Raw genomic sequence first — 20,910 nt, 5'->3', positions numbered from 1 at the left:
GAGAGAGAGAGAGAGAGAGAGAGAGAGAGAGAGAGAGAGAGAGAGAGAGAGAGAAATCACTCTTGGTGGAGAACTGCTGGCTTAGACTGTGAAGTGCTGACAGCCTGATCTCTTTCTGTAACTAGTGTTTGTTGTTGATACTTTGGTTAAACATTAATTTTTAAAAAGTCATTGATGGTGTGCTGCATTAACCCTAGCAGAGGTAGGCTGGTCTCTGAGTTCTTGGGCCTGGTCTACATAGCAATTTCCAGACCAGCAAGGACAACATAGAGAGACCCTCTCTCAAAATAACAGTGAGAATGTATGACTTAGAGCAGTGGGTCACAGTGGGGGAGGTGTCAAATGACCCTTTCACAGGGGCCATCTAAGACCATCAGAAAACACAGATGTTTACATTACGACTCATAACAGTAGCAAAATTATAGTTACGAAGTATCAACAAAAATAATTTTATGGTTGGGGCCACCACTGCATGAGGAGCTGTATTAAAGGTGGCAACATCAGGAGGGTTGAGAACCACTGCTTAAAGGCGCACATGGTGGAAGAAAAGAACCAACTTCATAGGTTGGCTCTGACCTACACAGACACACACACACCCCAAATGTAATTTAAATATTTACTTTATATGTGTGTGTGCCTGATTATATGTTTGTGCACTGCATGCGTGTATGAGCTTACAGATATCAGAAGTGAATGTCAGGTCCTCTGGAACTGGAGTTACAGGCACTTGTAAGCCTTGTAGGTGCTGGGTACTAAACTCAAGTCCTCTGCCAGATCAGTAAGTACTCTTAACTGTTCAGCTATCTCTCCAGTCCCAATAAATGTAATTTTAAAAACTGAGTGGCCGTGGACTTGACCTGGTGCAAAGCATTTGGACTAGGACTGGCCCACCTAAGTTTTCAAGTGTCAGGTAGCCAGCTGGTGCTGTTGAAGTCTGCTTGGTCTGCTCCCGCAGTGCGGGTTCCCAGCTGTGCCCTGTGCACTCTGTGTGCACTGAAGCAGGTGAGGAGAAGTATGTTTACAGAGCTCAGTGTGTGTTACTAAACAGTGAGCAGGATGAGAGGTCACTAGGCAGAGGGACTGGATTTCTTTGGAGGTGAGGAGAGGTTTCTTAGTCTTTGATATAGTGCCAACTATTTATTGTTTTTCACCTTCTCTTTTACCAGAAACCTGAGTTATAACAAACTCTCTGAGATTGACTCCGGTGGTTTTGAGGACTTGACAAATCTTCAGGAAGTGTAAGTGTTTCCCTAAACCCACAGGGGTGGAGGGCAGAAAGGCGGGGAATCTTTTTGTATTATACTGTTCCCACTCTTCTGGGCAGGTGATCTCAGCTTATAGGATGGCACTTTGCATACGGGTCTGTCAGTGGCACTAGGATGATTTCTCTCATCTTTGGTTTTAGTTACCACAGTCAACAAAAAATGCAAAGTAGAAAATTCCAGCAGTAAACAGTTCATGAGCTCAAGTTGCACTAATTATGAGCAGTGTGGTGGAGTCTTCCTTTTTTGCCCAGGTCACAGACTGTGTACACTGTCTGTGCCAGTTGCCCAGTTATCAGATCGTCAGCCTTGGCATTGTTGTGCTTATGTTAAGTAATGCCAGTTTTCCCTAGGAATGGTCCCAAAGCACAGGTTTGGTGATAGTGACGATGGAATATGCCAAAAAGAAGCTCTAAAGTAGTTCTTTAAGTGAAAAGATGAAAATACAATAAGATTTTGTGTAAGAGATTGAATTCACATAAATTTTATTCTGTGTTCTTTCAGTTATTATCAGTCTCTTACAACAACTGATTTACATATGGAAAAAGACTATATGTAGGGTTCCAGGTATCCATGGGGGCCAGAGAGTGTAGTCCTCATAGATAAAGGGGCACCATATTAAATTTCTCCCATTGCTGCAGCCCCTGTTTTCTGTGAAGGGCCTGCTTCAGTGTAGTAGGCATTCTGGAAATCATGGTTGCCAGGTGGGTGGGTGTGTGAGAGATAGAAAACCCCGTTGACCAGTCGGGATACAAAGCTGTCCTGGTGTTTTCTCACAGGTCCCACAAAGGTAGGATCATTTAGTCAGCAGTGATACCTGGTGCTAGCCCACTGTCTGTGTTTCCCGTGAATCTGACATAAAAGCATAGGCAGTAGAGGCTCGCCTTCTCTGTATCTCCTAGCAGAGCCGAGCACCAGGTACTTCTTGGAGCATCCTTCAATGCAGTCCTCAGTTATTCTTTTTTTGGGGGTGGGGGATTTGTGGGTTTTTGGTTTTTTGAGACAGGATTTCTCTATGTAGCTCTGGTTGTCCTGGAACTCACTCTGGGGACCAGGCCTTGAACTCACAGAGATCGGTCTGCCTCTGCCTCTCGAGTGCTGGGATTAAAGACTTGTGCCACCATTGCCCAATTAATCATTCTCTTTATTGTCATGAATTCTGTTTTGCTACATGCACTGGGATTATCAGGGATTTAGTTCCACAGCAGCTTTATAGAAATTTCACATAAGTCAACGCAGAGCCGCTGCGATTATTTACTCTAGACTGCATACATATAAGTGCATCGTTTTAGGATCGGAATCTATATTACAGTTTGTTGTTGTTTTGAGACAGGATCTTGCTGTGTCACCCAGGCTGGCCTCTAAGTCACATGATCCTCCTGTCTTAGCCCCTGAGTGCTTAGAGTTGCAGGTGTTTATGGTTTTGTATCTGGCTTACCTACTAATCCTCACATTTAAAAATACATAATTTAAATTCCCCCCCCCCATTATTTGGAGACTTTATTAGGATTACTTTAATATGTTTTAGGATGTTTCTAATGCACTAGGTTCCCATAGTCCCACTCAAACACCCCTTAATTGTAGCTGTCTCTCCCTACATTCCCTCCCTCAACCCCATCTCTCCCTACCACTGGATCCTCCCATTCCAGTCTCATCCTGTCGTGTTCCTGTCCCCCTTATCCCTATTCTCAGCCCACTCATAAAGTCTATGCTCTATGTGAATATTTATATAAAACTACTATAAAATCATTTTCAAGTTTACTGTTATAGACATTTTATCAGATTATTAAATTCTTTGTACATTTTTACTACAAGTAGTTGATAAAGTCTTGTGGGTTATTCTTCTGCTCTGTAATAGCATCTTATCTAATGAAACCTTAACTTCATCCACTGATACAGTTTGTAGAATTCGTCATGTCCAAACATTATGGGTTTTATGTCCTTTTACAAAGCTTAGACTTCCAGCGTTAAATGGCAGAGTTGCAAGGAGTTTGGGAATGCCTTGTGTTGGTCTTTCATTTGCCCGTGAGGTTCAGCTAGCCAGGATGGTAGGATGAAATGTGAAGAGGGGCCAAGACCTCAGTAACAAATCCCGCAGACTGCTGACTTCAACAGCAGACTGAGTCCTCATGGTTCTGAGAGCTGGAAGCCTGTAGGACCAGCTTTTCCTGAGCTCTTTCCCCTTAGTTTGCAGATGGTTGCCTTTTGCTATGTCTTCACGTGCTCTTTCCTCTGTGCATATGGTTGTGCCCTGGTTTCTTCTTATAAAGACACCAGTCACATCACTCAGGATCCACCTGTATGATATCAGTTAACCTCAATGATATTTTCCTACCCTTGTGCTGGAGATGGAACACAGAGCCTTGACCACACCACTGTACCACACCACTGAGCTGCAGACCCTGAACACCGTTTTTAAAGGCCCTATCTGTAAATATATTTATACTCTGATGTCCTAGATGTGTGCTTCCACACACTAATTTGAGGAAGAGGACACAGTACAGCCAGCCCTAGTTACTTAGGTTGATAATCGTAGTCTGCCAGGAGCCAGTTGGCTTTATAACCCAGCACTTTGCTTTGGTCCAGGATGTTGTTGGCTCTTGAGATTATTATATGTTCAGATTCTCTGTCCGTCTCAGAGATTATTGGAAGAGATTAAAATGATGTTATTTCCTGTGACACCATAGGCTTTTGTTTATACTTATTCCTGTGTCTGCTTTGTGCTAGATGAGATACAAAAAAATAGGTGAGATACAAAATAATAAGTGAGATCCAAAATAGGGCTATGACTGGGGTGAGGCAGATGAGGGCCTGTCCTTAGGCACTGATGTCACAAGGGCACCAAAATTTACCAGCCAAGATAATGGATATTTTGATGTTATATTTTAAAAGTTAAGAGGAATGTTTTAGAAAGTTCACAATGAACAAAATTATAAAAAATCTGAATCAAGACAGAATCAATATTTCTGGTGTTTTTCCTATTGCCTCAGTACCAGAATGATTTGATTGTGCTACTTTTAATCCGTCTTATCTCAGACTTTTGAATTTGCTCATTGTGGGTTGTTTTTTGCATTCATTTTGATGTATATTTTTTAAATTCTGTTAATGCATTCTGTGTCCTGTCATTCATATGTATGGTGAGCACTCTGAAGAGCACTTTCTGTGTTTATCTCCCTTCATCCCTGTTCTTGCTCAGAGGCTTCCTTCTTTCTCTCATTTGCTTGGCTCCCTGGACCTCCAGCTGTAGTCTCCATCAGCTCCAGGTTTCTCAAGAGTTTATGCTAACAGCTAGTAAGGGGCAGAGTGTGCACAGCTCACCCACTGTCCTGTGGCTATAAGGCCTCCTGGTAGGGAAATGGCTGGATTTGTGATTCTGCTCTGGGTCTGTTCCTGCTCTTGGGTTTTTCCCCCTTTCTGTGACATTGATGTAGTGGCCTGTAGTCAGTCCTGTTGTAGCTCCTCACTGGTGTGGATGCGGGATTTTCTGCCTTTGAACCCAGAAGTCTCCGTGCTCAGTGTGTTGTTTAGTAACACATTCTTGAGGCTGACAGATTGGACTTCTTGCCACCGTGACTGTCTCTACCTCTGCAGACGGTGAGTTGCTTTCATCGTGCCCAGAGTAGCAACACTAACTTCTCACTGGTGGAGACCCAGGGCTTTCCCTAAGAGACTTGTAATAAAGTCCTGGTAACTCAGAGAGCTACCAACAGTGAGTGGTGGGACCTAGGTAAGATAATGGAAAGAGAACACAACCCATAGTCAACACACCAGTGCTTCCAAATTAACTTGGCTCAAGGCAGTTCTCCCTTGTGATCTTTGGAGCAAAGGCCAGCACGATTTGTAGTGACTTAGCAGTGGTTTAATTTTGGAAGCTCTAGAACCACATAGCATTGTGCATTGAGGAGAGACAGAAAGCAAGCCCTTTGGAGCCCCCGGAGGATATGGCTATGTGCAGCTGCTTCCAAGTCACAGTCCTCACTCTTACAACCCCGAGGAAAGCCCAGCAGGGAGTGCCTCCACCAGAATGCTGGACACCGAGTCCTCTAAAAAGGGGCTATTTATACAGTCCTCTGTGCAAAGACACTCAGATCACATTACTGCGGGTGGTTTGCTTGCTACTATGCTGCTGTGCCCTCCATGCTTCCTGGAGAGGGCAAGGAAGCCCTGTGCTCCTCCCTTCCCCTGCCCGTGTGCATGTATAAGCACAGGTGCATAGGGCACAGTGGTTGTTATGTAAAGAAAGACTGGCATACTGAGGGAGGTTCGGATGGGCTTTTTTTGCTGTTAGTACTGACTGCTAAGTATTTCTCACTTTTAGATTTATTTCTTCTGGATCCTGCCCAAGCCTTGTGACTCTGGTACTTGTATTATTTACATTTCATAAAGGAGGAAACTAAGGTACAGCAGCGTTAAATGGCAAGCTGAAGGTCATTAGATTGCTAAGGAGTAAAAGACCTAAGCCTCTGTGATTTAAAAATCCATGCTGTATGACCTCATGCCCAAAACTCCCTGCTCAGCTACTTACTTGGTAACTGCCTTTGTTTCTTCATTAAGAAACAAAGTGGACTTGAAATTGAGTGGACTCCTGAGGGACTGGTGTGTTATTCAGGACTGGGCAGAGCTGGGCACATAGCAGTCATTCGCCCTTCTTGTCATGTGGATTATTAACTTAAACTATTTTTCCATATCCATGGATTTATCATCTGTGGATCAGCCAACCTCTAATTGCTAATTGAAAAATGTTTGTTTGAAACATGTACAGATGTACTTATTTTCTTGTGCTTATGTCATGTACAGTGCAATCTAATGGCTTACCTAGCGTTTACATTATCTTAGGTGTGTTAAGTAATCTGGAGATGATTGCGGGTTCCCAGGACACATTCAGGTTATAGACAGGTTCTCCCCCCCCTCTCTCTCTATATATATACACACACATATATATATATATATACATATACACACACACATACATATATGGTTCTTGAGCTTCTGGTATTTTCAGGGAGTCCCGGATCAAACCTTCATGAATTCTAACACACAATATTCTGTATTATTATATAAAACAATTTTATCTGACCAGCTGCATATACCATAAAGTCTTACCAAGGAAAACCGTGTGTCAGTGTTGTTCTCCAGTAACTGAAGCCCTGATTCAAAGCTCACTTTTGCTCTTAAGCACTACTGCTAATGGATTTTTCCTTGTAAGAAACAACCAACCAAACTCTCAACCTGAATCCTATTGCAGTTCCATCTCTGTTAGGAGATAGCCCAAAGCAGCCACTCTGTCTACAAAGAGCCAATTGGCTAAATAGTTAGTAAATAAACTCTGCTGGTGGCCAAAAGTTCTTCATGATCTATCCCTAAGGGGAAAAGCAGTGTTGAACAGTATGTGTAGTGTGCACATGTCTGTGTGAAACAGAAACATGCAAGTCTCTCCTAACTGTCTCGGGAGCTTCCTCTTGGGGCAGAGCAGGCGCCTGAAGTATGAGCAAGCTTTGTCTTTCACTGAATACTCCTTGTATTCTCATTGGAGTGTGTGAAACTCTGTGTGTCCATTTAAGCCATTCAAGTAAATAAAGACTTCATTACCTCTCCTCCAGCCCCCAATTACACCTTTGTTGGCTTTTATATTTATTAAAGCCACATTTGATTAGGCTAATAAATGATGCGCTGTACTGTGGCCTGCCCTTTATGACACCGTGCATCTTGCAGCATGTAATACTCCTTTTAACAAGCTACTTATTACTTATAAGCAGAAGCTTTGAGAGAAAGCTGCAGGATCAGAATGTCCAAGCTGACCTTAAGGGTCAGTGGGAAGCATCCCACCTCCAGGTTCTGACCTGGGGTCAGGCAATCTGTGTATCTCATTGACCCTGCTTACACCTCCTCCAGCTCAGGGCTGGGCCATGATTCATGCTCTAGTCCTGAATCAACAGGAGATGGTTTATAAAAGCTAGGCATTTTAGGGAGATTTGTAGTGTTTTGAGTGGAAGTAAAGTTTTGGGTGTGGGGGTAGTCAGCGCGGAGCTGCTAGGGCACAGGGCGTGAGGAAGACTAGAACTCTAGATAGTGAAAGCATTTCATCACCCACTATCCTTAACCTCTAAAGTGCCTGTATTCATGGAGACTGCTAAACACCCAGCAGCCTCTTTTCCTTCGGTGCCCCAGCAGTGCTATTTTTGACCAGTCTCTATTTCAGTCTGGCACACAGCTCTTCATGTCTCAGAGCGAGTTAGACGGTTTTGCCTTCTGAGGATTGCATTCTCTTTTCGGCAGGACAAACAACTGGGGAGCTAATAGCGGTGGAGCTAGCAGCTTATGTTGAACCTGCATTTTTTTCTCTTCTTGAAAGTAGAAACGATATAAAAGTTAGCTAGCTGTGCAGTTAGTTCCTCTCCTTTGGGCTCCAACTGTCCTCTCCATAAATCAGGCAGCCCTGTTGAAATTAGAGCCTGCTATTTCTGACCAAGCTTGCTCCGGGGCTGCTCATCAAGACATACAATTCCCTGTTAATCTTTAGCCGTGGTCTCCTGTTCCTGCATAACCCACTTCCAGCGGCTCATGGAGATGTGAAGTGCTAGCCTGCCCCTTCGCCTCTCACACATTAGTTCTGTGGTATGTATCAAGTGCAGCGGTGTGTCATATGAATAGCAGGGCTGGCCTGAGACCAGGTTCCTCAGCTCAAGTTCACCTGCACTGAATCTCGTTCTCTTTTCAAGTTCAAAATCAAGTTATGGGAAGCAGGCAGGAAAATAACCTTGATGTCACCTGAGGGATTATGAGTGTTCAAGCTTGTCCCATCCTTCCTAGCCTGTGAGCTTGCTCTTTTCTGATTTGTTCATCTTTGTTCATCTTCTGGCTGTGTCATATATGTGAAGTACTAGTCTGGGGTCATAGGAACCCAGGCTATGTATTTAAATGGACTTAAACTTAACTATAATGTAGGGAATAACAATTGCTGGTATCTGATTCAAAGTCGTTGCTAAGATAAAATTACCTAATGCACATGGAATTTGGGCTGTAATTACAAAGAAGCAATGGGTATTTGTTAGAAAACTTAGATCCTAAGCTTGACTCCCTGAGCCCTGTCAGGTGTTTGTGGTGACCATGGTCCGGTTATTGCACATCTCAGTATTGGCTGCTTCATTGGTGTACAGGGATGTTCCTGGGATCTTGGTATCTAAAGATGAGGTGTAGTGCGTGGAAAGCTCCTAGAATGGTGCCCACCTCAGTAAGTCTCTAGCAAAGCACTACTGTTATTTTTACTACCACCGCCATCCTCTGATTTCCAGTAATCCTTAAGAAATAAGCTCATTTATTTATTTATTTATTTATTTATTTATTTATTTATTTATTTATTTATTTATTTAAGATTTCTGCCTCCCCCCCTCCACCGCCTCCATTTCCCTCCCTCTCCCCCAATCAAGTCCCCCTTCCTCGTCAGCCCAAAGAGCAATCAGGGTTCCCTGCCCTGTGGGAAGTCCACCCACCTCCATCCAGGTCTAGTAAGCTGAGCATCCAAACTGCCTAGGCTCCCACAAACCTAGTACGTGCAGTAGGATCAAAACCCCATTGCCATTGTTCTTGAGTTCTCAGTAGTCCTCATTGTCCGCTCCAAATGCTGCTGGCGGGGTGGAGGTCTATAGCAGTGATCAGAAAATAAAGGTTTCCAATACTCTGGAAAGTCGGCTGACTCTCACGGCCCTGGAAAAGATGCCAGAGATACGAAGGGCTTTGTTTGGAGGTAATGCCAATAGAAAGTTCTTTACATAAAGGCGCTGGAAAGGGAAGCTTGGGCTGAACAGCAAAGTCAAAAAAAAAAGTCTTAAGTCATTCATACAAAGGGAACTGAGGTGGCGGGGGGAAGCGTCTGTCTCTTTGGAAGCTCTGGTGTTGATTCCTAGCTTTGAATAGCTAAAAGAATGATATTTTGTCAACTTTGGAATAAAGCACAAATGATGCTCAGGAAAAAAAAAAGAAATGAGTTCTTGAGCCGATGCCTTTAATCCCACCACTCAGGACGCAGAGGCAGGTCAATCTCTGTGAGTTCAAGGCCAGCCAGGTATACATGAACTAGTTCCAGAGAAATGCTGTCTCAAAAAAATCAAAAAAGAAAAAAAAAAAAGAAAAGAAAAAATGAGTTCTTATGCAGAATGACTTGTTGGCAACAGACTCCTGACAGTTTTTCTTGTTCTGATGAGATGTGAGGGTCCTTCCTAGTAATCAGCACGCTGGTGGGTATTACAAAGATTTATTGGTTGAGATTAGGACTGATGAGAGTTTTCAGTACTTCCACACTGTGATGGGAAATGGCAGGGCAGGAAGAGATATCGGTGAAGCAGAAACTATGTGATTTAAGGGGCAGTCAGATAAGAGACTGTTAAAGTAATTAATTGTCTATTTCCACAAACAAGGCCTCTTTAAGTGGAGAAGAGATCTGCCACATGACACACAGACCTGCCTTCTCCCTGCCAGATGCTTCAGTCATGGCTAGTGAAAAAGGCGTTCTGTGTCCCACAGTCAGTGATTGCCAAGCTTCATTCCTAACTGACTGTGGCTTTGAAGAAAGCAAATGAGATAATTCAAGCCCCCACCCCTTCTATTCATTTCTGAAAAGATGGCAGACAGCCATATTATTCAAACAAGTATCCAAGTCGTGTACTTGTTTGAATACAGCTGTCATTTCTGTGTCTTGTCCTCAAATGGAGCAAGATGCTTTCTGCAAGATATACCTCCCTTAGGAAATTGGGAGCAAGATAATCCATTTTTATCCCCTCAATTCCTCTTTTTAAATACTGTTTCTTTCTAGCCTATCCCCTCAGAAGCCTGACTTTGTACCTTGGGTTTCTTAGAGCATTTGAGGCTCACATTGGGAGTCTGGTTTTGGATTCCCTTCCCAGATTTTGAAATGTATGCCCATGTAAAGAGGCCAGATTGCACAGCCTTTGTGGGTAGACAGGCAGGCTGTGCTTCGGGTTGTGGGCTTCCCAAGGCTTTGGAATATTGTAATGGGAGGGAATCCTGGAGAATGAATCCATCTGCAGAGAAGTTTCAAAAATGTCTGTTTGCGGAAGCATGGTATGTTTGTTTTTGTACATCACTGAGAGACTTCAGAGGAACCTCAAATAGGTGAGGGTGTGAGTCCAGCCCCCCGTTACATCAGAGGCACACTGAATCCCCTGGAATACCATACCTGTGTTCAGCTCTCATTCTCATGTTGTCCCCTTGCATAGGACACAGAGCTAGAGTAACTCGGAGGGATCAAATCCTATCCCCCAAATCCTTTAATTCATCAAGATCATTTCTGTGGATGGTCATGGGAACACATTTGGCTAGAACCCACACCATGGCCTGTTTTTACTATTCCTGTTAGTAGATTTCTGAGCTTGTTGGGAAACCAGAGCATAGTTCCATAGCTCCTCTTTATGCTTATTTCTTACCAAGGATGTGATGAGTGGTTAGGCTTTTTTTTAAAACTTAATGTGACTTGTCTCCCTTTAAAAAATGATTCTAAATCCCTTATCTTTTATTTCACATCTCATTGTAGCCTTACTATGGTTAACTACAACACTGATTTGTTATTTTTCTTGTGTGTGATTTTTAACTAAATGCTCCAAGTGACAAATTACTTCTTGTTCTTACAGGTATCTCAACAACAATGAGCTGACAGCCATACCATCCCTGGGCGCTGCCTCCGCACACGTTCTTTCCCTTTTCCTGTAAGTGGTGCCACCTGGAGACCCTGGGCTGCGCGGTGGGGCTGTGGGGTTGCTGACACTTGTAAGCAAGAGCTTGTGTGTCCGTGTGTTTTCTGGTAAACAGGGGCCTCTTAGTGTTGCCTGATAATGGTCATAGCAAGCACTTTGTTTCACTGTTTGGAAGTTTATGGTGTTAAGTTGAATTGTTGCTTCTTTTCTAACTTGGGAAAAATTGCTCCCCATACCCCCTCCCCCAGCCGCACGCCCCACACACCTGCTAGAGGTACACAGGACCAGACTGTCTTGCTTATAGTAGTTAAGTTCCAGCTTGGGTTAATAAACTAGATTAGAAGAGTGAACTATGTCAGTTTCCTCAGTAAACCCAGTTTACTTTTATGGCCCTAAGAGAGTAAAAACTACCACAGAGCCCTGGAGTCATCCTAACATCAGGATGTCACCCCCAAGTGTTAGCTGGGACAAGACCTATGTATGGAAGTTGCTGTACATCTCTGTGACAGAGCACCTGATGGGAACAGCTTGTACAAAGAAAGAGTGGTTTTGATTCAAGGTTTCGGAGTTTTGACTCTTCATAGCAGATGCAGGTGGGCCAGTGGATCAGTCTGTTGCAGTAGGAGCTTGTGGCAATGGCTGTCCACATGTTGGTATACCAGAAAGCAGGGGCCTAGAACTAGGGTCCTGGTAACCTCCAACAGCCTGTTCCTATTGGTACACTTCTGCTGCATGGCCCTTGCTTCTATGAGTTTTGCAACCTCCCAAACAGTACCATCTGCCAGGGAATAAACGTGCAAAACCTGAATTTGTGGGGGACATTCAGACTCGTGTGTTACTGTAGACAAAATATTGAAGATGAGAAAAGGCATACAGGGGCTTAACCAAAAAGGAAGAGGAGGGAGCTTTGAGGGTGTTATCATTTAAGCTGCTCCTAGCCTTATCTGGGGATTATGCACCAGGCTCCACCCCATTCCTGTGGTATCAGGTGAAGTGCCACTGGTCTAAGCTCGTGCAGCGGTCTTTCCACAAATGCCCCGAGTACAGGAATCATGGCTACCAGGTTTCATTGGCAGCTTCCCGAGCAGAATACCTTGTTATACTGGATTTCCCATCTCCACTTACTCCCTGCATACCTTTAATTTGGTGGCTTTAGGATTCATCGTCTCACCTGTATACATCGTTTTTCTCAGCACAGGCTAAGCAGGCTGAGCAGAGGGACTTAGCAGGAAGTTAGTAAGATTGCTGCTGGAGTAGCTTGTAGATCTGATTCTGGCCATGGGAGCTGTGTCCTGTGCACTTTGCCCTGGAGAACCCATGGAGCAGAATTATGACTCACTCGCTGTATCCTGGAAAAATGACTTACACTCTTAGAACCTCTTCTCCCTCATTTACAAAATGCGTTCCTTCTCCTTTATACATTCCCCATGGACAAGGTCAGGGCTAATGGGGAATAGAACACACGGAAAGCATTTGTTACCCCCGTGCGACATGATTCCTGGCCACTGCTTCTGGCTGGTGGCTAGTCACAGCTCTGTGGACCTTGGTGAGCTCTCACTTTTAGGACCATAGGATTTGTGGACCAGCCCTTGTTGTGTGAGGTGCTTGTGGGAAAGCTGTAACCCTTTTAGCTAGGCAAAGGTCTGGTTTTCTTTTGTCTCTACTTGGCCTTTGTGCACGGCATCTGGAGAGTGTTTAATTGCTGGTAAATTAGGTCAGTTAGCCTTATGTGAAGCTAATTAGGGATGTGATAATCCCTTGTGTGTCCATGAAACACAGCACTTGAAGATTTAACTTGTGGCTTCTGGAAGCCCAGATCGCAGACTAGCAGTTCCTGTCAGCTCCAGGCGTGCTAGAGTGCAGAGCATTGGGCCACACCCATCACAGTCCTTATTTAACAAGGCCACTTGCCCACTCAGTCGAGTACAAGTGCTGGTTTCGTTCCGCTTGCTCCTGACTTGGTGAAGAAGCCAGGGAGGAGCAGCTCCCCAAAACTCTTCTTAGTTGTAAGATAGCGGTAGGACCGAGGCTGGACAAAAATGCCCTTACAGGTGATTCTGAGCCACTGGCAGGAGGGCCCCTGACATAGTGCCTGGACCTGTGGCTCTTTGAACTTTCCCTTGCTCTACTAACTAAAACTGTTTCTGTTCTTTGGCACCAGTGCCAGGGAGAGGTGGGGCTGTTTGGCCCTATTGCCCTTCTTCCATTAGACTATGTTGAAATATATAAAAGAAAAAAAAAGCCTCCCTTTCTGTTGTGATTCAGTTTGGGAAATGCAGGTTCATGTTGGCAGCCACTCATCGGTCTATTCTTGTTTCCTCTGACTTGAGCAGTAATTTCTCTGAAACTAGAAGTTGAAGGGTCTTTATCTTTTTTGTTTCGAAACTATATTTCAGGTGTCTGCAAAAAAAAAAAGCGGTTCAGTTGGCAGTCTGGGGAGTATGGTTATAGGCCATTTTGCTTCCAGCAGATGAGCAGAAGGCCCATGTCCCTCCTGATGGGAACAGGCAGGGAAGCCACTGCAAGTCATTCAGACTTGGAACAATATGCTTTCTTGAAACACACCTGCTCTGTGTTTCAGGACCACAGAACTAAGAGGTGGCAGTGTTCTCTAATGACTTAGTGGGTGCCTCTTCTGCCGCTCCTTCCCTTCTGTCTAGAGCTTGCCCCAGATGCTGTGCATAAAGATATGGCAGGGCACGGACGCTTCTAATCTTTACCTTGTAATTCTTTGTTTCAGCTACATCATTTTGTAATACTGGGGATTAAGCTCAGGACCTTAGATATGCTAGGCACATGCCTGTCCAGGTATACCCCTAGCTCCATTAAAATATTTGTGTGCGTGTATACGTGCGTGTGTGTGTTCATTCAGTTGCACAGATGTCATGTGGAGGCCATAGGCTAAGTGCCGTTTTCAGGAAAACCATCTACCTTCTTTGAGACAGTTTCTCTCATTGACCTGAAGCTTACCACTGAAGCTTACCAATTAGACTAACATTGCTGGCAGGTGAGCCCCAAGGATCCTCCTGTCATCACTTCCCCTCGTTCTGGGATTACAAATGTGTACTACTGGGCTCAGCATTGTTACATGGCTTCTGAGGGTCGAAATCAAGTCACTGTGCTTGTAAGGCAAGTGTGTTACTGACAGAACTCCAGTTCTGCCTAATACCAGCACTTTTAAGACATTTTTAATTGAGACAGGCTCTCATTATGTTGTCTGGACTGTGTGTGTATTGTGGCGTGAGTATTTACTCCTCACCTGAGATTCAAGAGTAGGTGAGGCTTTTGTCTTTGTTTTTCCTCAGCTGTCTTTCAAACTTCCTGTGAGTGCATCCCCTGAAAGGGCAGTATTAGAAGACATGAAAAAAGAGTTCATGTAAAAACAACAACAAAGAAAACTTCATTAGCAAATGATGTTTATCCCAGGAAGGATGAAATAATGATCATATTTAAAAGCTGGGCTTTACTGTCAGGTGGTGGACTCATTTTTACTGTTGCACAAACTGGGCGCTATGGGGGTTATGCACAGTTGAGGTGGCTGTAGCTGCCTGTCTTGTTGGTGTACCATCTGCCAGCCATCACAAGAAGAAAGACAATCAAGGGTATTGAAAGCTGGTCATGCTGTTCTGATTCAACAGTTCTGTATGGGACAAGAGAATTAGCTTATGTCTTCCCAGATGCTGTTGTACTGCCATGCAGGGTCACTGCCTAGGTTTATATGGGATGTGGGAGAGAAGCCCCAGGTCTCAGGTATCCTTCCCAAGCCCATTAAACTTTGGAAGAGAAACAGTCAGACATTTCCTTATGTCACCTGTGTGGTGACAGGCACCTGCCGGGAATATTGGGCTCCAAGCAGTCACTACTCAGAGTTGAGTGGCTGTTTGTTGTTTATTGGTGACCTACTTGGGGCTCTCCAGCTGACTTTCCAAGTTAGTAGGGAGGGAAGGAGACAAGGAATGCTGTTATGCAGCTGTTATGTAGCCTAATCTGCAGGAGCCATATCACCACCTAAACATTAGCACACTGGTGGCTGGTGAAGCTTGTCTCCCAGGGCAAGAGTCAGTTTTAATACCTCTGACTTTACTGCTGTCCTTGTCCTTACCTAAGTCTTGAAGAGCACTTCTTTGTTTCGTGTGACCGTTAAAAGGGGTGTCACGGAGGTGTGCAGTTCTCTCCTTGTTCTAATGGATTCCTTTCTTGTCTATTCCTAGCCTTGCTTTGTGCATAACCCTTCCATTTCTTCCCACTTTCCAGCCTTCTGTCTCTCTTCAGGGAGGCTGTAGACCTAATGACCAGTAAGCATAGGAGATAATGAAGAACCAGCCTGCCTCCATCTTAGACTTAAAAGCCAGCTTATAGTAAAGACAAACCAGATTCATTCCTGTTCATGATTAAACCTCAGTTTCTTAAGAATTGGGCTATACCCCATCTATAACCGTAACTACAAATAGTCTGTACTGCCTGTTCCAGGAGTGGCAAATGTATCTTTGTTTCAAAAGGTTAATAATAACCATGCTACAACCCTACCTTTACAAAAGGGTTGTTATGTCTACCTGGGACCACCTGGCAGTCATGTCCTTGTTTCAGGAGGTTGTTATGACTAACTTGTTATGCTTGTGACCCTACCTATTTGCCCACCAAATCCACCATTTGGAAAGCCCCTACCCCAAGCTATAAAAAAAACGTTGTCTTCCTCACATCTGGGGCTGCTCTCTAAGATCCAGAGAGCCAGCTAGCCAGTTCCAGGTGCACCTCTAACACAAAGCTTGCTTTATTAGTAAGTCATGGATTCGGTCTTTCTCCTCGCAATTTCAGATTTAACAATAAAAGCAAAGCAGTAGGGCATAGACTGGTTTGCGATGAACTCTGGAGTTGTGCATTAAGGCTGCCAGGCCTGCTGTGAAGCTCCTAGGAGGGTCCCACCCGAAGAGAAGCTCAGTAACAAGTGGTCAGGCCATCTTCTAATGAGCTCCATCTAGCTGCAGAGGAAGAGGAGCAGATAATCATCATACAAGGGCTGAGCACTGTCTGCGGTTCCTTCTTCATGCATGGCAGGAAAGGTTCTCAGATAAAGCGACATTTTACGCGAGGTTGTGGCAGTAAGAGTGTGGCATAGAGAAGTAGGCAGAAGAGATTAAAGCAAGAGAACAAGTCAGCTGGCAGAGAGACTGAAAACCCTTCTCCACCTACAAAATCTTCAGGAGAAGGTAGATATGATGGAAATGGCCTGCAGAAGGTCACCAGGCTTAGGGCTGGCAAAAGTCCCGGTTTTGTCCCAGTTGTCTAGCCCGTTCCCATTCTCAGGAATGCCTTTCTCTTCCTTAATACACTGACCCTATCCCTATCACTGCCTGTCTGTCTCTGTTGTAATTCTTTATTCTAGGATTCCAGAATTTGGAAATCTCAGTGGGTACCCTGTGGACTCTGATCCACATCTCTAATATTAGACTTCGTTTTTCCTCCTCCCTGAAGTGGGTGTAATTTAACACTATTCAGCCAGCAGCACAGTGAGACCCTGGGGGCATTCACCCGCCTTAGCAGACCAGCAGACATGGCTAGCTCCATTTGGGGGCCAATCTGCTGGTCCATCTTTTTTCTTTGTCATCAAACAGGCTGTTAGGCAAGCCAGCAAGTTTCTGCTGAAAGGCTGAAGAGGACCTGTGGTCTCAGCACTGCAGCCTCATCAGATGCTGGGTACCACCACTGAGCCTTAAAATAGAAAATTCCCACTTTTGAGAGCAGTCCTGTGTCCCGGCAGCTTCCTGGGGATTCTGCAGCGCAGATGTCCTTTTGCCCCCAGTTGAAGTGAGCCTTTCTCTGGGAAAGAAGCCGATGTGGCCTCCTAGAGAGCCTGCCAAATCACACACAGTCATGACTGGTTCTTTTCCTCCTCTCCTCCGTTTTTGAGAGTGGGGGTGGTCAGCCAGGGAGATGAGAGGTACCATCTGCAAGTTATTTGCTGAGAAAGTGAAGGAACACCAGCTGCAGAGCTGGGGGAGCCCAGGCAAGGGAGCACTTGCGGAATACCAGCTTGGTCATGGAGGTTCTTGCCTTCTGGGAACTCAGCAGCTGAAGTTAGACTGCTGAGTGTTGGCTTTTGTTAGATGTTTGGGTGGTGCTCCCCCCCTTCTCCCTTGCTCCCTTCCTCTCTCAATATAGTACAGGATCCAGTGGGAATACAGGCTGCTCCTGATGCTTGAGAAACCAGGAAAGACTTGGAGGGGAGGAGCCACGCCTTCCAGGAGTGGTCCCTGAACACCCTCCAGGGCTCCATGAAATGTAGCTTGGAAGCAGAGCTGAGCTGGTTGCACAACCTCCAGTGTGAAAGGGGCTGGCTCCTGCCCATATCAACAGACTAATTCCAACTGGGCCATTTCCTTCTCCCCTCCTCCCCCTACCACTTCCTGCAGGTGGCTTCTGTAATCCAGTTAGCACTGGGGGAAGCCTCTTGTGCACACGCACCTAATCCGAAAATGGCTGGCTTGACTTTGACCTGTAGGATGACCTTGCAAAGAAGGCAGTTTTCCTATAGAGTCTGCTCACACCTGGGACCCATTTTCAGCTGTTCTAGCCCAAGTGGAAGAAATGTGTTTGTGTTTATGCCAGGCCTTTCTTTCATAAGGCCTGCCATTGTTGGGCAGTATATAGGGGATACAGATTCAGCCCATTTGTTCAAAGGGCTGTTTTAAAGATAGGCTAGTTAATCATTATGTTGACAGGCATATGAAATGGACATTTTTGTAATTAAAAATGATCAGATGATGTCCTTCCACCTTTTTAGATATAAAACAGTGAGTGCAGATTTAGTGTATGTCTTGTGTACCCTCCAAGGTGCAGTTCTGTAGTCTGTGAGATGCTGAAGGTGCAGACTGCAAGAGTCTTCACTGAGGTCAGAGAGTGACAGATGGGTCCTGATCTCCCACCTCTAAAGCTGGTTGCCCACTTGTTCTGGAATGATGTGGAGCCTAGAGGAGTTTTGTCAGGTCCAGAGCTGACACACAGTGAGGGGCAAGATGCTTCTGCCCAGACAGTGTTCAGCTTACCTTGGCCTCAGGTGAGCTCATCTGGAGCAATTCTCAGAAATGCTTCCCATGCCTGCAGTTCAGACTGATCCTCCTCATGCTCTCTGGTAGCTGGTTGTTCTGAAGGGTTATGGCCGCTACCTCCTAAGGGGGAGACACATCCTCTTGTTGCCAGGCCTCCGCAGAGCCCCAGCCTCCCTTGTTGTAATGCCATCAGAGTTGCCCATAATGGGTACCTGCCCTCTAAGACATCACTCTAGGGCAAGATTCTTCTGCCATTTCCTCACTTCCTGGATGCATTTCAAACCAAAACAGATGAGGCAGAGATGCCAATTTGTGGTTTCTCTTCCCAACTTCTTAACTGGGTGCTCAAAGTGAGCATGGGGAGGCAGCAACACTGTGGCCCCCAGGGTCTGTTCTCTCTTGTGCCCCAGCATCTGCCCAGCTGTGTTGGTACAGAGCCTTGGGAAATAAAAAGATACGATGTTTCGGAGGGCCGCTGGAAGTCACTCTGAACCATATGACTCTGTGATGGAGGTACATTAGATCTCCTTGCTTCATATGGTCGCCTGCAGCTGCAGGGTTGGGCTGACATGGCTCTTGCCTTGCTGTGCTCTGTGTTTGTTTCCTTTACCCCAAATCAGGTGTCCTGGTGTCAGATAGTCCGTCTGTCTGCCCTAAAATTGATCTCATTTGCAGATATTCTTCTGGATGATCTTTTGAAAACCTATTGGAGTTCACAGGTGTGTGTGTGTGTGTGTGTGTGTGTGTGTGTGTGTGTGTTTTCATTCTTGGCTTTCTGGTATATTAGTTCCTTTTTGGGGAGCTGTAGAGTATAGCTCTCTCATTCCACCAGGCCTTCTGTCAGCTATGACCACCCGACATTTTGTTTTTGTTACACTTTTTGCTTTGGAGGTAATTGTTGGTTGACAAGTGGCTGTGAGAAGCAGAAATTCCCTGAATACCTTTCCTCAGTTCCCTTAGTGGCTTATGTTATAAAACTTCACAACCAGGATATTGATACTGAAACAGGCAAGACACAGAACATATCCATCCCCACTAAAGTCCCTCCTGCTTCATACCTGGACTGCTATTCTCCAAATTTATATTTTTTTTCCTTTTTTCATTTAAAGTATTACAGAAATGAAACTGTACAGCACACTGTTGGGACTGGTCATCGTGCTGAGTGTGATTCTCTGGAGGTTGGTGCAGTTGTGTGTTGGCATTTAGTTCTTTTATATTCCATGGTGTGCATATATCATACTTTGTTTAACCTTTCACCCAGTGAGGGCTCCTGGAGTTCTCCCAGTTCTTGATTGTTCTGAAGAAAGCTGCTGTGACCAATGATTTTTTTTTGTGTGTTTTGTGTGAATATGAATCTTCATCCTTTGGGTTAAATGCCTCAAAGTGCAGTGGACAACCTGCATGGCACTTCATGCTTTGTTTTTTAAGAAACTGCTGTACTCTTCCAGAATGGTTGTACTGTTTTATATTTCCACTAGCAATGTATGAATAACCCAGTTGTTTTTCTCTGGTCAGTATTTAGTGGTGTATTTTCATTTTTTTAGTTTTTTGACCATTCTGTTAAATACTTAGATATATAGATTAGATCTATTTCATTGTGATTAAATTTGTATTTTTCTGTTAGCTATTGATGTTGAATTTTTTATTTGCTAAATTTTCTACCTATGGGTTATTATTTTTGCTGTTTTTAGTACAGGATCTTGCTGTGCAGCCCAGGCTAGCTTTGAGGTCTTACTCCTCATAGGTGTGCGCCCCATTGCCCACCTCATCTGTGAGTCTTGTTGCTGAAATGTTGTCAGACTTTTTGCTTATTGTCAAATCTTCAAACAAGTTATTTTATTTTACTTTTTGGTATTTGTGTTCTGGAAGGTTTTTACATATTCTAGATCCTTTTTTCTTTCCTTTTCTGGATGTGTGGTTTGAAAATATTTTCACTAATCTGACATTTTATTTAACAAACTTGTTTACATTATAAATACCTTAAACCTGGGGTATAAGTCCAGTGCACTAGTCTCTTACCTTATGGATTATGGATTCAGCCCTAAACTGAAAGATTTTTCTCCTGTTTTTTCCTATATGTTTTCCATTCTTACCTTTTGTATTTAAGTCCACAATGACATGCTTTAAAAGCATGTGTTTCCAGGGAAGAAACAGAGCAATTGCTTGCTGTTGTGGGAATGCAGAACAGGCTGGATCGGGGACTGGTGGTTTGGGGGTGCGGAATAGTGGTGCTGACTATGATGCCGCTTTGATGCTGTGGCAATCTTGTCATCTATGGGGTGGATAAGGAGATACCATTTAACGGTCAGCTCTTAATCCCATCCCTGATTCTCCAAGTGCTCTTAGTTTGTATGCTGAGAGGCTTGGGAAATTGCGTGGTAAGAGATAGTCTAAATCATATGATCACATCAAAAGTCTTCCAGATGAGGCAGGAAACAGGCCTGGTTCTATTTTAAAGGCACATCATGGTATAACTCCCCAGAGGGAAAGGACTTTGTCTTAGAGGCTGCAGCCAAAAATTGAAATAGCTTCCTCCCCTGCCTGGAAGTGTAGGACTGTTTTGAAGCTGGCATGTGGATTTGGGGAATGTTCCAGTGTCAGGTGAAGACAGGCGGCCCTTTGGTGGCCTCTGAAGACATTTCCGGGACATTCTGGCTCCATCAAACGCCTCTCTGTTCTCTCAGCCATTGCTGTATGGCTTGGCATCCTGTGCTGCTTCTGCTCACAGGACAGCATAGCCAGGAGTCTGAGAACACCTGGGCTTGCACCCTAGTGGGCTGGATGACTCCCAGCCAGGGTGTAACCCCTGAGCCTGGCATGGTTGGGAGCAGAGGGTGGAAGCGTCTCCTTAGAGAATGCTTCTGTGCCATCCATCTCATCCTGTCTGCCTAGTAA

The 20,910-nt window shown here is 44.6% G+C and overlaps 1 protein-coding gene across 3 annotated transcripts in view; it reads left to right on the top strand.

Annotated features, from left to right (window-relative positions):
- The window catches only part of Lrig1 (leucine rich repeats and immunoglobulin like domains 1), a 100,570-nt gene that overhangs the window by 36,552 nt on the left and 43,108 nt on the right, over window positions 1-20,910 (top strand). For 2 of the 3 annotated variants that reach the window (XM_013353011.2, XM_005364916.2), the window contains exons 2-3: window positions 1,167-1,238; window positions 10,907-10,981. In XM_013353011.2, coding sequence (XP_013208465.1) covers window positions 1,167-1,238; window positions 10,907-10,981 — 147 coding nt within the window. The remainder of the gene's footprint in view (window positions 1-1,166; window positions 1,239-10,906; window positions 10,982-20,910) is intronic. The other variant, XM_026788061.1, reaches the window with a different exon arrangement.

This window comes from Microtus ochrogaster, unplaced genomic scaffold (assembly GCF_000317375.1).
Source record: "Microtus ochrogaster isolate Prairie Vole_2 unplaced genomic scaffold, MicOch1.0 UNK1, whole genome shotgun sequence".
In the NCBI taxonomy this organism is placed as follows: Eukaryota; Metazoa; Chordata; class Mammalia; order Rodentia; family Cricetidae; genus Microtus; species Microtus ochrogaster.
The sequence above is the reverse complement of the archived record's forward strand: the minus strand, read 5'-3'. Positions and strand labels throughout refer to the sequence as shown.